Source organism: Seriola lalandi, unplaced genomic scaffold (assembly GCF_002814215.2).
Source record: "Seriola lalandi dorsalis isolate HSWRI2012SDOR001 ecotype SW California unplaced genomic scaffold, Sedor1 jcf7180002054223, whole genome shotgun sequence".
In the NCBI taxonomy this organism is placed as follows: Eukaryota; Metazoa; Chordata; class Actinopteri; order Carangiformes; family Carangidae; genus Seriola; species Seriola lalandi.
The window spans coordinates 62,520-80,632 of NW_019524776.1; the positions used below are offsets into that span (position 1 = coordinate 62,520).

The 18,113-nt window shown below is 41.2% G+C and overlaps 1 protein-coding gene across 4 annotated transcripts in view; it reads right to left on the bottom strand.

The window, feature by feature from the left end:
* The window catches only part of LOC111653533 (pre-B-cell leukemia transcription factor 1-like), a 48,111-nt gene that overhangs the window by 9,114 nt on the left and 20,884 nt on the right, over positions 1-18,113 (bottom strand). For all 4 annotated transcript variants that reach the window (XR_015437120.1, XM_087173441.1, XM_023404136.2 and 1 more), the window contains exons 3-4: positions 2,570-2,814; positions 279-469 (exon numbers count right to left, since the gene is read on the bottom strand). Coding sequence is in view for 3 of the 4 variants with exons in the window: in XM_087173441.1 (XP_087029567.1) it covers positions 279-469; positions 2,570-2,814 (436 nt within the window). In the remaining variant the exon portion in view is untranslated. The remainder of the gene's footprint in view (positions 1-278; positions 470-2,569; positions 2,815-18,113) is intronic.

An 18,113-nucleotide genomic window follows, 5' to 3' on the forward strand; every position in this document is an offset into this window, starting at 1 on the left:
AAGATGGCTTAGTTTGACTGAACAGTGCTTAAAAGCTGGTAAAATGAAATAGGAACAAAAACAAAAAGAAAGAAAATAAATTTAAAAAAATCTAATTGAAAGATAAAGACACAATTGGATCCGTCTGACCGATGACAATGAAAATGAAAATAAGGAAAAACTTTTAATGAAAATAGAGTACACTTTGGAGCAAAATACATTAAAACAGAGGGATTGGTTTTGTTGCACCAAGTCACATGGACACACACACACACACACACACACACACAGACACAGACCTGGCATCGAGGAAGCGTGAGCGCAGGATCATGACGGCCTCGCAGGTGCTCTGTTTCAGCTGCATCTGGATGGAGCTGAACTTGCGGTGGATGATGCTGACCATGCGCTCGATCTCTTTGGGCGAGATGGGTCGTGTTCGAGACTGCTCCCTCAGCAGGTTCATCACATGGGTGGTGAACTCATTGCACGCCTGGACGCACAGACAGACAGGATTCATAAAAAGAATAACTATCACAGAGGCTCGACAGCTTCAGACAGAACAAAAGGATGAAATTGGATTCTGGAGAGGCTGCACCTTCGCTGGTAGGCCTCGGCCTTGTAGAAACAGCGCTGACAGTATAACAGCAGCAGTGTTAGAGGTAATAAGAACAGTCTAGATTAAAGCAGCAGACGCAGCGCGATGTTTCACGCCAAACAAATATAGTCATACAGTGGAGGCAGCGAGACTCGCAGCGCTGTGAATATTAAAAAGACTTCTCTTCAATGGAAGAGAAAATGTGACAAGTGAGGAGAAATTTAAAATGACAGCAGGCTTTCAGTCCCGTTCACGTTCAAGAGGTTTAAACTGTCTCCCTCTCTTTTCACTCCATCTTTCAGTCTACCTCGTTCTCTCTCTGTCTGAATCAGTCACTGGATATGACTGCATTCAGAGTCAAGGTGTCTGTTGCTTGTCAACACCAGGGTTATGTCAGTCAAAGTGATGCACGGAGCAGCCGTTCTGCTTGCACACACACGCCAGACACTACTCACTCATACACGCGCGAGGTGTACGTAGCGTGGTGACACAAAAATGCTCAGGTGTATATTGACTGTGACAGTTAGTGATGACTAGCCTTCCTCGGAGAAGATGACAAACCCAGAACGTTTTCACTTCCGAGGGAATGACAAGAAGTTACAGTCTTTGGATAAGAGCTGGTGTGTGACTGATATAATGGCTGCTTGCCTGCTGAAGGCAACATCTCTGAAAGCTTGGCTCGTCATGGGTTGACCTGTGAGAGCTGATTTCAAGAGCATTACACTTAGTTAAAAAATGTCTCATTCATCCCTTAGACCAGCTTATTCCTATTTAAGGTTCACTCACAAATGGAGCTTATCTCAGCATGAATTGGCCAAAGGAATAAAAAAAAAAAGTCCTGGACACAATGCCAGGTGGTTATGGTGTGAAACACAATTTTCACTCTCTAGGATGGGCAATCCAAAGTCTTTAATTCAATTCAGCTGTTTTTCACCATAGAAGGAAACTATTGAAGGAAAAATATAAAGTCTGTACAGAAAGCCATGTCTCAAATTATTCACTTCATTATTTTTACTTTATTTATTTGTTTTCTTTTTGGTATTCAATGGAAAAAAATAGGGAGAGGTTGGGGTCAGCTATTGAACACTATCCCTACAAGTGAATCTTCAAATCTACAGTGTAGTATAAACTATGGAGTCCTCATCAAAAACACTAAAAGATAATTCAGCAACCAAGTCACACGTTTGTTTATGTGAAATATAATCCTAAAACATAAATCACTTATACCCATTGAAACTTTTGCCTCTGCCCATGTTCACCATCAGTCAAGATAATGATCAATGTTTTCAGCTGCATTGACCACTACAATAAATAAACAAGTTACACAATTGGCTAGATTTGGCACCTGACCAGGCTCCATTAGTGGGAGGCTGCAGAGCAGAGAGAACACTGATATGAACTTTCTGTAGTGAAAGAGAAAATAAATAGAACATTTCTGGGGCTTGGTGGCCTAGAGGCAAACTGCGATGTCCCCTGTTCACGTCTAGCCTGAGACTTTTATTGCATGTCTCTCTCCGTCTTTCTCTAGCATAATTTCTCTTCTGTATCTTTCTAATAAAGGTATAAAATGCCCTAAAGTTCTGTAATGAAGGGGGGGGGGGTCAACACACTGAGGTGCAGTGCTACAGATGATTCCCTCGAGTGTGGACTGTTAAGGGAACATAAAATACTCAAATATTTGATCCACACACTATCTCGCTTTTGGGTATGATAACAGGGCAGGTGCTTCCAATAGTGGGGACCATTTTTAGTAGGGATGTTTTCCAAGTGATAAAAATGCCCCCTGGTTGTTTTATCACCTTGATGGCCAAAATGTGTGGCGGGCTGTAATTCTACCAATGCATTTTTGCATTCACTGATAAAATATATTTCCAATAAAATGACAGAATAAATATCTGTTACAAGAGTAGGGACTGAGCTGAATAATCAGCTATGATATACTAAAGCTGAGGAAAAGCTGGTGCAGAGCCAATGTTACAAAAACAATATTCCCACCTGTTCATACTTCTCCAGCTCCGTATGGTAAATTTGTCGGATTTGAGACAGCTTGGCCCGGTAGTCGGAGTGTTCTGCTGAGTTGTCGGCACCAACACCACCAGTGGCCGCTGCGGCAGCTGCTGCAGCTGCCGACCCGCCACCTTTTTCCGGCCCGGCCACACCCTCCGCCAGCAGCATGTTGTCCAGTCGCATCAGCTGGGGATCCGGAGGCTCCTCCTCCTGGGCGCCGCGGATACTGAGCACTGTGGAGGAGAGGAGGAGAAGGACATCAATATAATGGTACTCAACAGTCTAATATGTGTCCTTAATGATTCACTTTTAAGGTGAACAAAGTGACTGAATAACAAGGCAGAGCAATTTAACAATGGCTGAAAGAGATTCTTAACTATTTCTTCCGCTCCAGCCTGAAATATGGCCGTTGCTTTAATAGTTCAAGCCTGCGCCATAAAAACCTGCAGCCTCACAGAGGCTGGCAGCTACGTAGGACCATAAAACTATCATTTCATCGATTTTGACTATCATTTCATGTGAAAAAAATGAACACAGCCTTCCACCACAGTTCATCTTTCATTGCTTCCCTTATGCTCAGACTATGTTTAGTTTCTGGCTGATGGCTTTATTATCTTGTCAGATGTTGTCTACAAAGCAAACCAAACTAATGATGCAAAGTGTAACACAGTATGTTAATGCAAAGATACGTTGTCTCAAATGAATGAGTCATGGAGATTAAAGAATTTGAACTAAATCAAACAGTTCCGCTACATGAAGAAGCACAAATTGGAAATCTGATGACTACTTATATAAAAATAGCAAAGAATAGAAAAGCTTAAAAGGTTCTGAATTCACTGTCATTGGATTTTTAATCATTTGGATTATGTATTTTAACACTCATGACATTAGTAAAACACTGAGCATTAATATTTTTTTCTCATCTCAGCATCAGGCTGGATGTGCAGGATTTTGGATCGTCTCTCCACATATCTTACAAATAACAACTGAATCAGCGTTCTGCTGCCACACCTGTGGTCCCAGGGCAGCATTCACAGTGTTGTAATCTTACATTTAACAGGACTAAGGATGTTTTTACAACTGATAGTAAGGTGTGTTTGAACGCTTGTTTGGGGATTTGAACCTACACTGAGTCTTCACACACCTACATGGGATCTGCTCCCATGGTGTAAAGAGTGGAGTGTAAACATAACACAGACAGGCCTGCTGAGATGGACATGCACAAACAAAGTACACACAAAACCAGACTCATCCGTGCACACGTTCACACACAAATGCGTTCATGCCAAAACTATACACTGTTGACACTTTCAATAATACTATTTTTTAAACTATATTCTAGTGTATAAAACATACGGATGTTTCACCATGATTTTTTATCTAGGATCAGCTGTACTGCCCTGCCTCTTTCTGCCACCAGAAGGCTCCCTCGGTAAAGCAGCAGAGCGTCCTGCTTTTCTCAGAGGTGCTGAAAACAGCCGACCAGGTGCAGCCCTCCATTCCATCCACTGTCTTCAAGGACAAAGACAAAGCTCACACTGCCACCACATTTTTCATACACGTTTTAATCTACGTGTCTATCAAAATGTTTCAGGGGGGGACAATCCAATAGTGCATACTGTGTGTGTCTCTTTCATGATGACTGTAGACAGTGAGGGTAAATGACAGGTTGTGTGACAGAGCAGTAAAGCCATATTGCAGCCCCACAGTCTCCGGTCACGGCGACGGCTCTTTTGTAATGAGGATGTAAGGTTGAGTCGCCCTGTGACCTTTCTGGTGAGCAGGGGGTCCAGATGGATTCCTGGGGCAGCGTGGGGAGCTTGTCTACCCTAGTCCTCCTCTTTTCAACCCCACCACCCCCAACCCCCCACCCCATCCCTTTTCCTTTCCTCTCTTTTTCTCCTCCTGCAATAACATCATCCATTCCCATCAGCTCCAACACGTGAGCAAGCTCAGCTCAAGAGGCAAATGTCAATGGCTATCAGACGGCTGGAAAAGGTCAGGAGTTCAGATGGGGAGCAGATGCATGTGCATGTGTGTGTGTGTGTGTGTGTGTATGTGTGTGTGGGCGCATGTGCACATGTGCAGGTAGATGAATATGTGGATATTTGTCATGTGAATCACACCAGCGGGAAATTATAACACTCACCAATTTGATACTGACAAAATAGTGGCACATCCCAACCAGAGGGGGAATCTAATGAGCCTAAGAGTGATTTATTCATTCCCTCCAAGTCCCCGAGTGCACAACTAAAAGCATGAAATGGATTAAATAAATACAATTAATAAGGAAAATCAAACAAATTCACTGTGCTGTGGCATAATTACCCTAACCACAGCCATCAGCTTTATTTATTTCTGTTCAGTAATAGCAATGAAATTGATTAGACCTCAATGCCAGTCGTTGTGAACTCTGCAACCATGGACTATACATTAACATAATCACCTGACAGAGGGAAGTGCCCTCTATTACAATACATCACATGCTCCCAACAATTGTACAATAACACCAAAAACCTTTTATACACACTTTCTAGTCTATTGCTGCAACAAAGGCATGGAGTCCATACTGCTCTGCGATTCTCTTATTCCATGGACAGTCACAGATTAGTATCTATAAAAGGAAGATGGCCATCATCTCATCTTGATCATTACCGACAGACTTAATTGAACAATGAGAGGACACAATTCCCCTCTCTGTCGCTTCCTCCCTCCCTCCCTCCTTCCCTCCCTCCCTCCTTCCTCCTCTCTTCTTCTTTCCTTTCCTTTGTGCACACTCTTGTATAATTCCTTCCCTGAGATGTGGGGCACTAAACCCAAAAAGGCAAGGCATAAAAAATGAATACGTATCATAAACAATCCTTGAGCTGTTTCCTGAATAATAAATGGGATTCTAAGAATAAGCCTTTGTTTTGGTTATTGACAAAATTAATTTCTGCTGTTTTACTTCCTTAAGAGCTGGCTCATGCCCATCGCCACACTGCCTGCTGTTTGCAGACAACTGCAGTGTAAATAAACACGACGATTAAGCCACCCACTCGTACAGGGAGAATCAAGGTGCGCACACACAAACACACAGCACAAACATGCACTTTGTGCACAAATGTAAGCACTCATATAGGCGCACACACACAGGAAAAATACACAGCTATGCATATTGGCAGACTACCCTGAGCACCCAGCCTGGCGCCCTGCGAGTGCTTTTAAATGAAAACATGTTTAATTAATGATGTTGAAGTATTCTGTCACAATTAGGAAGATTTACGGTCAAACAAGGCAGCAGCGATGTCCCTGACAGCCATGATGAAAGTTTACCCTTCTTGCCTCTGACTGGCAGCTAGCAGCCAACACTGGACTGGATCCATTTCCCATCAATACAGTAATGCAATACACTCCGCAGCACTGTGGTCTATATATATGTGTTTGTGTGTGCGTGCACGCACGTGTCCTTTCTTGCCTTGCTCTTGTCCACATCACATGACCCCAGAGAGGGCCTGGCAGTGGTTGTGCCCTCTATTGATTGTGTGGGCACACGTCATCTAGGGTTTCAGCAGTTAATAAATCAGGCCTGCTCCTGACACAACCATGGATGTGTGTATACATCTATGTGTGTGTGTGTGTGTGTGTGTGTGTGTGTGGGTGTGTGTGTGTGTGTGTGTGTGTGTGGGCCTGTCACAGACCAGTCAGCAGGAGTGAAAGCGACAGCCACATGATAATGTAACATCACCACCATTCATCCCTGCCACACAGCATTCTGAGACAAAACAACAACAACCAGGAACCTGAAAAAAGCAGCGTGATTTACAGCAGACATGACAAGTATCACTAATACAAATCCTCCCCTCCCCGCTCCTTCAAGGAGTTCAGCATCCAGCTCTCATCTGCATTTGATACAAGCCCAATAAAGCAGTCTTCATAAGATGCAGCACTGTTCCATATTTCACACTGACCCAGACGGTAGGGGTAAACTACAGTACTAAGCAATGCTATCATCATTACTGAGAGCACTAAATGAATATTATGTTGCGTTATATCCAGTTTACTGTATATGTGCTCATTTCTACTGAATTAAATCAGGGCTTCAATAAAGAGAATACAATCATTATGAAATTTGTAATTGGAGATCTCTATAAAGTCTATACTGTCAAAATAATTGCTATATTCTAAATATTGTGTTATTTTAAAAAGTAAAATGGTCTTTACTGTTTTTTTTTAATTAACTGTAGCTGAAAGCTGAATTTGTGGTCAATCCATGAACTCATGGAGGCCTAAATTATTCTCTCAAGCACCAGATAATGAAAAGCTGTTAAAGGAGTACTCAACCACATTACCAACAGCCCAACTCGGTCAGCGACAGTTCAGTCAGAGGCAGGTTTTTATGCCAGTAGCAGCTAACACAGCAGCAGAGATGAGGATTGATTCTGCAGAGGTCTGGTAAATTCACTTCTTTGAAACTCCACACTCCCTCATTTATTTATTTTTTTCATTTTCAAACTTGTAGTCTTCGGCACCAACCACCACTGACATAAGTGACATCACTTGAGTCAATTTATCAGATTTTACTCAGCTCCCTTTAGGCTTCATGCAACTTTTTTCACACATGCAGTAGTACTCCCCAACATCTGTGAACACACACCGAAGTATTAAATTGGTTGAGTTTACCCTTTAAATGTTTTCCAGACACAAGCAGCCAAACAAGAACTTTATCTAAATAAAATTAAACCTAAAAATGGCTCAAGTTGGGATATAACAATTTCTTAATTTGCGTATGTAAACACACACTGAGTTGGAGTGAGCTTCGAAATTAAAACATGTCACATAACTCTCTAGTACAAGATGTAATCCAGAAACTGTCTGTTCAAAAAGAATGAGGCCTCATTTAATGATTATTTCCATATTGATTAATCATTCAATTACTTTCCTGATTAATCAGTCAATTGTTTAGTCTATAAATTGTAAGAAAATGGTGGAAAATGTATATCACATTTAACTAAAGCCTAAACCGATTGTCTTATATTGTATAGTTTGTTTGGTTTTTTTTTGGTCTTTTTTGCAAATACCAGTCCCAAACCTGAAAATATTCCATTTATTATCACATAAGACAATGAAAAGCAGTCAGTTGGGAAGTTGGAGCAAGGTCACATTTGCTTTAAAAAATAACAATCAATTAACTAGTTATTTGAGCTCTTAAGAGGAGTATGAATCTTCCAGCTTCCGATGTTTTCAATTTTAAATGGTGTTAGGGACATATTTTGGTTGAAACCAAAAAAGTACTGAGATTCAAAACTCAGCCCTACCAAAGAAGCAATCATCATAATGCCGCACTGTGCCATATTTCATGCTGACCCACACAGTAGGGGTAAACGACAGTGCTAAACAACGCTATTATCATTACTGAGAACGCTGAATGACTATTATGTTGCATTATATCCAATTTACTGTATACCTGCTCATTTCTACTGAATTGAATCTGGGCTTTTATAAAGAAAGCACAATTATTATGATATTTCTAATCATAGCTCACTATGAAATCTGTGTCACGAAATCTGTTATTATATTCTCAACATTGTATAGTTTAAATTGTCTTAAAATGTTCTGTACTGTGAGCTGAGAGCTAAATTTGTGGTCTATCTATGAACTCATGGGAAACTTTCTCAGGCCCAAAATGTTCTCTCCATCACCAGATAATGGGAAGCTGTACAGCCTCAGTACACAAGGGCATAGTCATAAAGTACCTCTAAAACAGCTTTATGTTTTATCAGCCATCTCGAGTATCATGTGCAGAAAGGGGGCAGAGCAGGAGTGTCGTATCTGACACTGGGTGGGGGGATGGGGGATACCAAGGACAAGGAAAAACACCAAAGAAATACTGGAGGGACAGGCAGAGACGAGGAGATGTGGATGGTACAGGCAAGGAGGGAAGAGAGTGATGGAGGAAGAATGAAAGGCGAAAAATAGAAATGGAATAGGAAAGCGAGGTGTCAATTAAAAAAATGAACCCCAGTGCATTTGGAAGGTGACAGCTGGTGGGAGACGAGCTGACAGGCGTCACATTAGGCGGATTTGGTGGCCGCTCCCCTCGTCCCCTCCTTTTTTTTTATCATTTTTTTCCCTCCTCTCCCTCTGTCTCTCTCCCTCTCTGGCTTTCTCCACTGGCGATCGGTAGTTTCTCATGCGGCAGTGGTGGCGGCGGCGGCAAGCGAGGCAAGAACTCAGCTTGGTGTTTTTCAGAACAAGTTCCCCCTGCAGCTACTCCTAATAACGGTAATTATCGTCATCATCTGAGGCTTAAGCAGGCCAGTTTGAGGCCTGAGGGGCTGGCCTGATAATGAGGCAGCCAGCACCAGAGGAGAAGACCATTCAGAGCACCGCCCTGCCACCAAAGCAGAGCACTCCCATTTAAAAGCCTTCATTAAAATAATTCATTATTCAAAACAGACAATACATTAGCCCCCTGGCTGTCAGTCTTTCTTAAGGTGTCTTAAAATATATATCTTCTTGATTGAATCAAACTCATGCTCAGCCCATGCAGTTCCAACAGCTCCAGGCTGCATCAGAAACCACGTTGGCTGAATAACTGAGGAGAAGTCACAAGCTTGTGGAGCAGCGAGCCGCACAGTTGGCCCGCTAGCCCGAGAGACAAAGACAGCTCTATGGAGAGAGGACCACGCGTGGGAAAACACAGAGTAAACAAATGACCGATCACACAGACTTTTAGATGAAGCTGGGGCAGTTGACAGTGAACAGGTGACAGGAAGGTCCCCAGGATATGAATCTGGGATGTTGCAGCTACATAGTCAGGATCTCAAGCGGCTAGTATTCCTCAGCAGAACACTGGAGAGTTTCAGCTCTCCTTTCAACTCTCCAATGGCCTGTAACTTTCCAAAATCAACTGTCTAAAATTCACACCCATTTCAGCCATAGAAACACTTTTGTTTGGCGGTAAGACCCGTCACATGAAATTCTTTTTGAGCACTGCCAGACTTAGAGCTTAGTTTTATTTTTTGCAAATAGCCAAATAATTGGACAAACAGTAGCCAATCTTGGCCAAAAAAAACAGAGTACAAACCTATCCAGCTGGTGTGTGTATGTGTGTGTGTGTGACTGCACACACTAGATTAGTAAAAAAGTGTAATCCATGACAATATACCTCACACTCCTCACACAGGAATCTTTATTAAAAGTTATGATTTAGATCAGGAAATATTTGATGAAAGAATAAGTAAACAAGATGAGAATCTGGACATTCAATGCCCAGTCCAAAGCTCTGGAGGTTAGTTGTAGAAGTGTTTAGTCATTTGCCATAGAAAAAAAACCCCTCAGATATTATTGCAGATAATCTTAACAAGACTTCCTTAGCGTATCAAATTTGTCATCTACTTTTCCACAAATAAATGCCAGCCTCTAATAATCAAATGACAGCGAGCGTAGTGATGCTGTCCCGGGCAACAGTTGGTGAGGAGGTGACGTGTGAAGCCTTCGGAGTCAGGAGGAGATGGTCCGTGACAGTGAGCGTCCTGCCCTAACTGTTACCCTACAAGCCCTCCCTACGCACCAGGACAAGACATGAAACAAGAGGTCCGTTAACACAATCCTCCTCAAGTCCCCGTGGTGTGTATTCCTGTGCATGGCACATTTCATAAGGCTCCGCTCTTTGACTGGTGATGAGTTTATGCGAAGGTAATTAACAGTAATTAATCCTTAATTACAGCAATTAGCAGAGTCGCAGTAAATTAAGCCACATCTGGAGGCACGGAGCAGGGATAGACTGGAAGTAGGGGTGGGTTTTTTGACAAGGGGGGAGGCACAGGGACCACGTGACCGCGCTTGTTTAGGTCTACCTGGTTGTCCAGGTTGCCGTCCCTGCTCCAGGCGGTCTGTTGGGAGGTGTGATACACTGTGTGATCTCAGAGGTGGGTGATGGGGCAGGGTCTGATGAACACAGAGGCCTGAGAGAGGAGGTTCATTTCTGAACAAAATTGTTTCATCTCAGGGAGAAAGGGTCCCTTAAGCTACCATGCAAGGACACCCACCATATGGCCACTCATAGACAATAGTGCTTGTGGTTCTGCTTCGCTGTGCTCGGCTTCACTCGACAACATGTGAACATGCGTTTTACACAACGTTGCTAGAAAGAAAAGCTGGCTTGCAGTGTGCCTCTCTGGAAGATCAAAACTACACACACTCTTTAGAGGGTAAAACACAGAGAGCAGAAACACACACAGATGCTGCTGGTACATTATTATTATTCTGTAAAGAGACCATTCAGAGTCACGTGGTTCAGTCTGTACTACCCTCTACTATAAAAAAAAAAAAAAAAAAAAAAAAAAAAAGATTCAGAGTGGTTACTTAGATTATCCCATGATGCATGTCATCTCCACTGGGACCAATATCTTCCATGATGACAATGCTCCTCTCCATAAAGCACAAGTGGTCACTTTGAATGGCATGATAATAATGTTAGCCATATGCCAGTCCCTCTTCTGTAAATAAATATGATCCTATTGTCTTTTCTATATTTAGACACAATGCAAACTGAGCATCTCCATATATACAGCGTCTATGCATCACAGGTTAAGAAAGTGTTGCGTCAGACAGTAAATATCCTACATATGTGGATCCAGATGAACAATATGAATTGACAGGTAATGTCAGCTGTGGTAAATGCTAATCTTGTGGTTTTCTCAACTGCTCAGGCGTTGGTTGGATGAGCTATGATATTCCTGTATTATAATGCTTTCAGCTTTACCCATTTTTGAAGTGTAACGCAAAGATTTTATAGGTTAAATCATCAGCCTTTTAATCTTATCTTATGTCTAAGTTGTTGTACTGAGACTTAGATTTATCTCATGTCCATGCCCTTAAGTTCAGGTCACACTTCCACCAGAATAGAGAGGACACTTGTGTTGTCTCATGACAAACCACGGCCAAGCTTAAACTATCAGAGCACTGTCAATGTGGTCGGACATAAGCAGGCTGCTGACTACTTTGACCACTTTTGATTAAATCAGGCCTGCAACCCTCAAATATTTCTATTATCAATCGAAATGCAGATTATTCTGACAATCCATTAATTGTTTTGTCTATAAAACATCAGAAAAAAGAAAATGCTCATTATAATTTTTTTAAGAGTCCAAGGTCTTGTATGTGCTGTATGTATTGTATATAGTATATTTGATATGGAAAAGTATCAAATCCTCACATCTGAGAAACTGGAACCAGTTGGGCACTTTTTCTCTTGAAAAATGACTAAAACTATGATTAATTTTCATTATATCAACTGAAAAATTAATTGACTAATAATTTCAGCTCTAGCTTAGAGCTTAATAAAAAAAAAAAGGGCCACCGCAATCTCCCAGAGCCAAGCATGTCTGTTCAACCAACAGACCAAAACCCAAAGATATTCAGTCTATAATGATACAAAGCAAAAAGGCAACAAATCCTCACATTTGCACACAGTTTTTAACAAGTGATTCAATAGTCATGCTTTTGGTCATCAAAACACAAGTCAAAAGTGCCTCTAACTTCAGCATGAAAGTTGCAGTGTAGAATCTGGAAGGTGGACCGGTGCCATCCGAATGTTTGATAGGCTTCCAGGTGCCATTAATATTGTAACACTTGAGAGATTTGCTCCAGTAGGAAATATGGTCTCTCCCTGCATTCATCAGGGAGCTTCCCATCAAGGCAGAATAAGTCAAACCGGCTTTGTTTTGCTGTGTGTGCACTTTTGTTTGGACGCTGTCACAACTACGGAAATCCCTGTGAGGTTTACTGTTTTGCCAGGCCTGGTGTTCAAAAGACTAGTGATGCTTAGTCTGCCCCTAGCTGTCAGGAGAGAAAAACAATGTGAGGGATCACTGTCCATTTGTGAGACCAGCTCCATTTCATAAAGACATATTTCTTTTTCGAACATCTCTGTTAACATCTTCCTGTAACCTGCTTGGACTATCCGGTAAGCGATGGTTTGTTTTGGAAAAAAAAAAATAGTGTCCGGAATTTAGCATAAACAAAACGGAGCATGTAAACTACAAACAAAGGTTGGATTATGCATGATGCTCCACCCGACACCACCAGAGCTGTCCCAATGCAGAAATGATGCAAATAAAATTTGACTAATGTTTGCTATGAAAAACTGCAGCTTCTTATTCATTGAGGGCAAAGAGCAAAATAATGTTCATGGTGATGCTATGAGAATACATGTGTGTGTTGGTGTGTGGATGTGTTAGAGGGGGGTCAACTCGGGACAGAGGTTTGGAGCTGTTAACGATGAATATGACGATGCAATGCCTGTAGGCAGAGAGCGAGCGAGCTAGAGAAACACATAGGCAGAGAGAGAGTGTGTGTGTTTACAGCAGAGGTAGTGGTCCAGGCAGTCTAAGTGGCCTGGCTGGCAGGCCTACCACACCACTAGTGGATAAAGCCTAGTCATTAATCACAAGCCTGTGGGATCGTCCCACTGTAGCAGAATACTGGGTCAGAGGGAGCTCCTGCTGTCAATCAGCACCGAAATGTGTGTGTGTGTGTGTGTGTGTGTGTGTGTGTGTGTGTGTGTGTGTGTGTGTGTATGCATGGAGTGGGACTGTAAGCGGGGGAGTGTGTTTTTGAAGAAAATGTGTCATTTTTCCTCCGGCTACAAAAAGCATACAGCACTGAGGAATTAATGCATTAATGCAAACACCAGCGTGCAAGTGCTAGACGTCATTTACATGAAAAGCATATCAAGTCATCCATTGGGAATGAAAGCAACATTTTCTGCCCTAAAAGCTGAGGTTTGATTTTAAAAAATAAAGACAATACTGCTCTCTGTAAAAGGAGCAACCAATATAAAATGCAGACAGCCCTGTGGCATCAGCAGCACATGCCAGAAACACTAATATCCATTTCAAATGAGAGACACATGTATGACATGGGTCGGCTAAATGCATGTTGACCCAGTTTTTTCATGCTGCTGCTACATTGTCTTCACTGTTCACAAAACACTTGAGTGTGCAGCTGTAGTTTTATTGACTTTACCTCCCAAAAGCACATGCTGACCCATTCAGATCGAAAACCAGTGTGGGTTTAACCTGGGTCACTGTGTCAGTCTGAGAGGCCGATAAGGGAGCTGTCATCTGCCAAAGAACACTACAAATGTAGTCATCACGCCAAATGTTTGAGTGTAAACTATGAAAAACAACTAAATCTGCTGAAACAGCCCAAACTCTAACAACACTGAACTCTGGCTGTCTTTAATGACATATTGTACATGAGAAATGCAGCTGTGCAGTGTGTTTTTTTTTTAAATCTTGTGATAGTTCCACACTCTCTGCTCTTCTGCAGCTTGTTGACATTTTGTTGATCCAACATGAGGGCCTGTACTCATCTCTACCAAAGGACACACAGCACTTGCACTTCAGCTGTGGTCAGCTCTGTCAAAATAGTGAAATGTTCTTTGTTTGTTTTTTTTAATATAAAAATAAATGAATAAAAAAAGTTAATGAAATGTAAAACCTCAAATTAAATCAAATCGCAATTGAAATCACCTTAAATGTACTGGTCTATATATGTTTATACAGCTGTTTTGCTCTTACTAAATCTAGACCAAGTGTTGTCACAATAACCCATATTTTCCATATCACTGCACACCGATTTGAATACAACGCTGAATATTTTCACCGAATTTGTTCCACAAGCTGAAACTCAAAATGTTGCCTTCAGGGGTTGAACCTGTGCAGATGGCACTGAGACACTGAAAAGAAGGAGAAGGACTGGTACAGTTAGAGCCACAGTCTGCAGCTGAACATCCAACAGTCAGTCAGCTGTAACCATGGAAACAGCGTCAAACGTTTTATCAGGATCCCATTCAGCTCATTTCAACCAGTTCACCAAACTGGTGCCGAGAGCGAAACAAGGAACTAAAGACTGCACCGCTATGTCAAAAATAATCAAATGCCACAATTCTTTTTCTTTTTTTGGCCTTTTCCTTTATTTGACAGTCTGCAGAGACAAGACACAAGAGTTACAATTAGAGGGGGATGACATGCAACGAATGCCCACAGCTGGGAATCAAACCATGGACATGGGGTATGCACCCTTCTCATTAGGCCACTGAATGTCCCACATTATTTCATTTTTGAAATATATCCCATTTGTTCACATTAATTTTCTTAAGTGACGGAATGTGAAAAAGAATTTAATGTAATTTCTACTTTTGTTGAGTAGTACAAACTCCAAGATATCTCATTAACTAGAACATCTCTACTTGAATGTCATCATCTCTTTTAGAAATTGAAATAAAAAAAAAAAACAATGATTTTGATACAAAAACAAGAAAAATTTCCTGTTCAGACATTCAGGTTGTTGTTGTTTTTTGTAACACTGAGCAGACCAGGTACTTCTCTAACTAAGAGTCACATCTTATAAAAATTACTAACTAAAAGAAAATCTACATAGACACCTATATATGTGTGTGTCTGTGCGTGTGAGTTGTGTGTTTTTGTATGGCATTTATATATTGTATACATGTGCATACACAGATACACAGATGACCTTGACGTGATTTGAACACAAAACCTTTTGATTTTTGTGTATACATATATATACATACACACAATATAATATATATATATAACATATATTTATATAAACATATATATGAAATATGAAATATTATTAAAAAAAAAAAAAATCAGTTTGCACAGACCTCGTGGCGTATAGTGCGTCTGACTCCAGATCAGAAGGTTGCGTGTTCAAATCACTTTGGTGTCAGCTGTTTAGCTGAGGACGTCCCTCACTTGTATTGCTTTATTCTGTAAAGCACTTTGTATTACATTATTTGGATGAGAAGCGCTATACAAATAATGTCTGATTGATTGATAAGTTGCTTAGAATAAAAGCAAATGTAAATGTGGTTTGTTACATGTTTCTGACAATCGATCCAGAACAAACTTTTTTTTTACTATTTGTATAAAAAAACTTGAAGCCGCCTGTTCCTAAATCTTAATTTTCATTTCCTGACATTCGAAGCACATTAAACTTTAAAATATTACAGTACAGTACAAACAAACAAATAAGCCATAGTTGTGAACTTTTAGATTACAGATACCTAATAGTAATTGCGAAGCCCTAATTTACCTATTTAGCATATTGAGGTGACAATAAAGAAACTAGACTATTCAAACATGGCAACACTGGGGGCTATTTTACTGCTACTCCTAGTTTTCCATGGTACTTCACTATGATCACACAAACAGTATATGGATTTAACTTAATAATATATTGTAGTTCTCTCAAACTGGATCGAGTTGCAGCTTCACAGCCTCTCCTCCCTCCAGCCCCCCTGGGTGAGACAGCAATGGTATTCTGTTGGTCAGCCTCTACACACCTGCATCCCCAGCTGGACCTCTAATCCACTCCCCTCCCCACCCCCCCACCCTTCTCCTCTACAGTGCTCTACTCCCAGCTGCCTGGGCTATTTATAGGCCCGGTTTCATTTCCACACCTGCAGGGAGGCAGAGTTGTCACAGTGGGCCCACAGAGCCTCTCTGGAATACTGCATGGGAATGAAAATGCACCTTGCTGATGCAGGAACTTATTCTTGTCACTCTCTCTCCCCGCGGACTCGCATGATACTGTTTTGTTGTGGATGTGCAGTGCAGTGCAAAGATAACGCATAAAAAGGAATCTGTGTAAATAAGATTCCCATGTGAAGAGTGTGAGGTATATTTACATGGATTACACTTTTTGAATTATCACACGTGTGCAGTCAGTCAGTCAGTCAGTCAGTCTCACACACACACACACACACACACACACACACACACACACTGTATACGTTGCATTCCCTCACAACAGACTGCACGGGTCTTGCTCCTTCATAAACTTCATTAACGAGAGCATGCAAGCTAAGTAAATGCAACAACACATAAAAGTTCCTATTTTCCTCCTACATTTCCATTTTTTTTTTCCTGTCATGCTTTTCTCTCTGGATGTAGTGGGCTGAGGATCCAGTCAGCGGATTACATTATCAGTCTGACCTAGTTGCCAGCTATCTCCTGAGACCTGAGGAGCCAGGCTTTTCTGCACAGCCTTCCGCTGCTACAACACGCACACTGTGTAACTTTAATTTATCAGGGGGAAGAGGAGGGAGAAATGTGACAGGTTGACAGTTCTCTTTGCCTGCCACTCCGAGCACTCCCTCTCCCTGCAGTGTGCCGGTTAAGGGTCCTCGCTATAGAACAGTGCATTACTGAGAGTGACTTTTATTCAGCGTGCTGGAAACTCATCAGCAAGGTTGGAAGCTTCTTATTAATATGAACATTTAGGGCAAGAATAGCAGAGAATTATGTGATTCAGGATGTGGGCAAGGAGCTGAATTTCAGTATTTTTGTCCCCTCTGATTCGAAAGCCAAAAGAAAAAAGAAATACAGTGCGGTTCATATTCATACACAGTCATCTCATTACAGAAATATTAGCAACAAATTTTAGACTGTTTAATATATCAAAAGGCCCCTGTCAGTGTAATAATATCAATATATTATTGCATCATTATTATTGATGCATTACCTTGTAAACCATACTTTAATGTTGTCATTGTTGAGATGGAGCCTCTTAATATTGCTGGATAGTTTAATCTATCATATTTTGTGCATTTAAAATTTACAGTAGAAAGTACTATATTTCCATCTGAAATGTTGTGGAATATAAAGTGACAGATGAAGGAAGGACAAAGGATTGTACTAAGTACATGAGTAAAGACACTTTCATTTACTGGGAATCTCTCATTGAAATAGTCTACAACACCTGGTCATATTGATCTAGCATATATCAGCAGGTTTTCTTCATATTTTCTTAGGAATGCGGCATCCATACTAGGCAACTGGTGTTCAATTACTTCCATAAAATAAATCATGTAGCAATTATTAAAGGAAAGGCATAATTTCGGCATTAAACTATTTGGGGCTGTTTTTCAAAAAGCACAAAGGACGTAAAATCACAAAGCAGTTTGCGGGAGCAGAATTAAAATTATTACACACTCAGTCGTGTGAAAGGCAGTACAGTGGCAATATGCTCCGAGAACAAAAGACCGAACTAATCAGCCAGCAGATTAGAAAATTAAAACAGAGTTTGCAACAAAGACAGCATGGATGTCCGGAAATGGAAAGAAAAGGTGTACAAGTGTAGAACTGATTCTGTACAACTTAAGAAAATGAAAGAGCGATGAACACTAAATGGACTCGAGGAAATGGTGTTTATGCTGCTTGTGGGGTGTGCGCCGACAGATGATCAGCCAAACTAGCAAAACAAGATGGAATAATTTTACACCTGTTAACATTCACAATCTCAGCTATCTTGAATCTGACAGTTTAGGTTACATATAAACATTTCACACACTATTTAAGATGTGAAGAAACATACAGGTAAACGAGAGATATACTGTAGGTGAAACACTTGAGTCTTTCTGGGTCATCGCTGTTTCCCCCAGTTGGAGGAAAAAAAATAGCCACTATGTTTTTTCTGTGAAAATTTAAGGGGTTGGTGGGGTGGGGGGTGC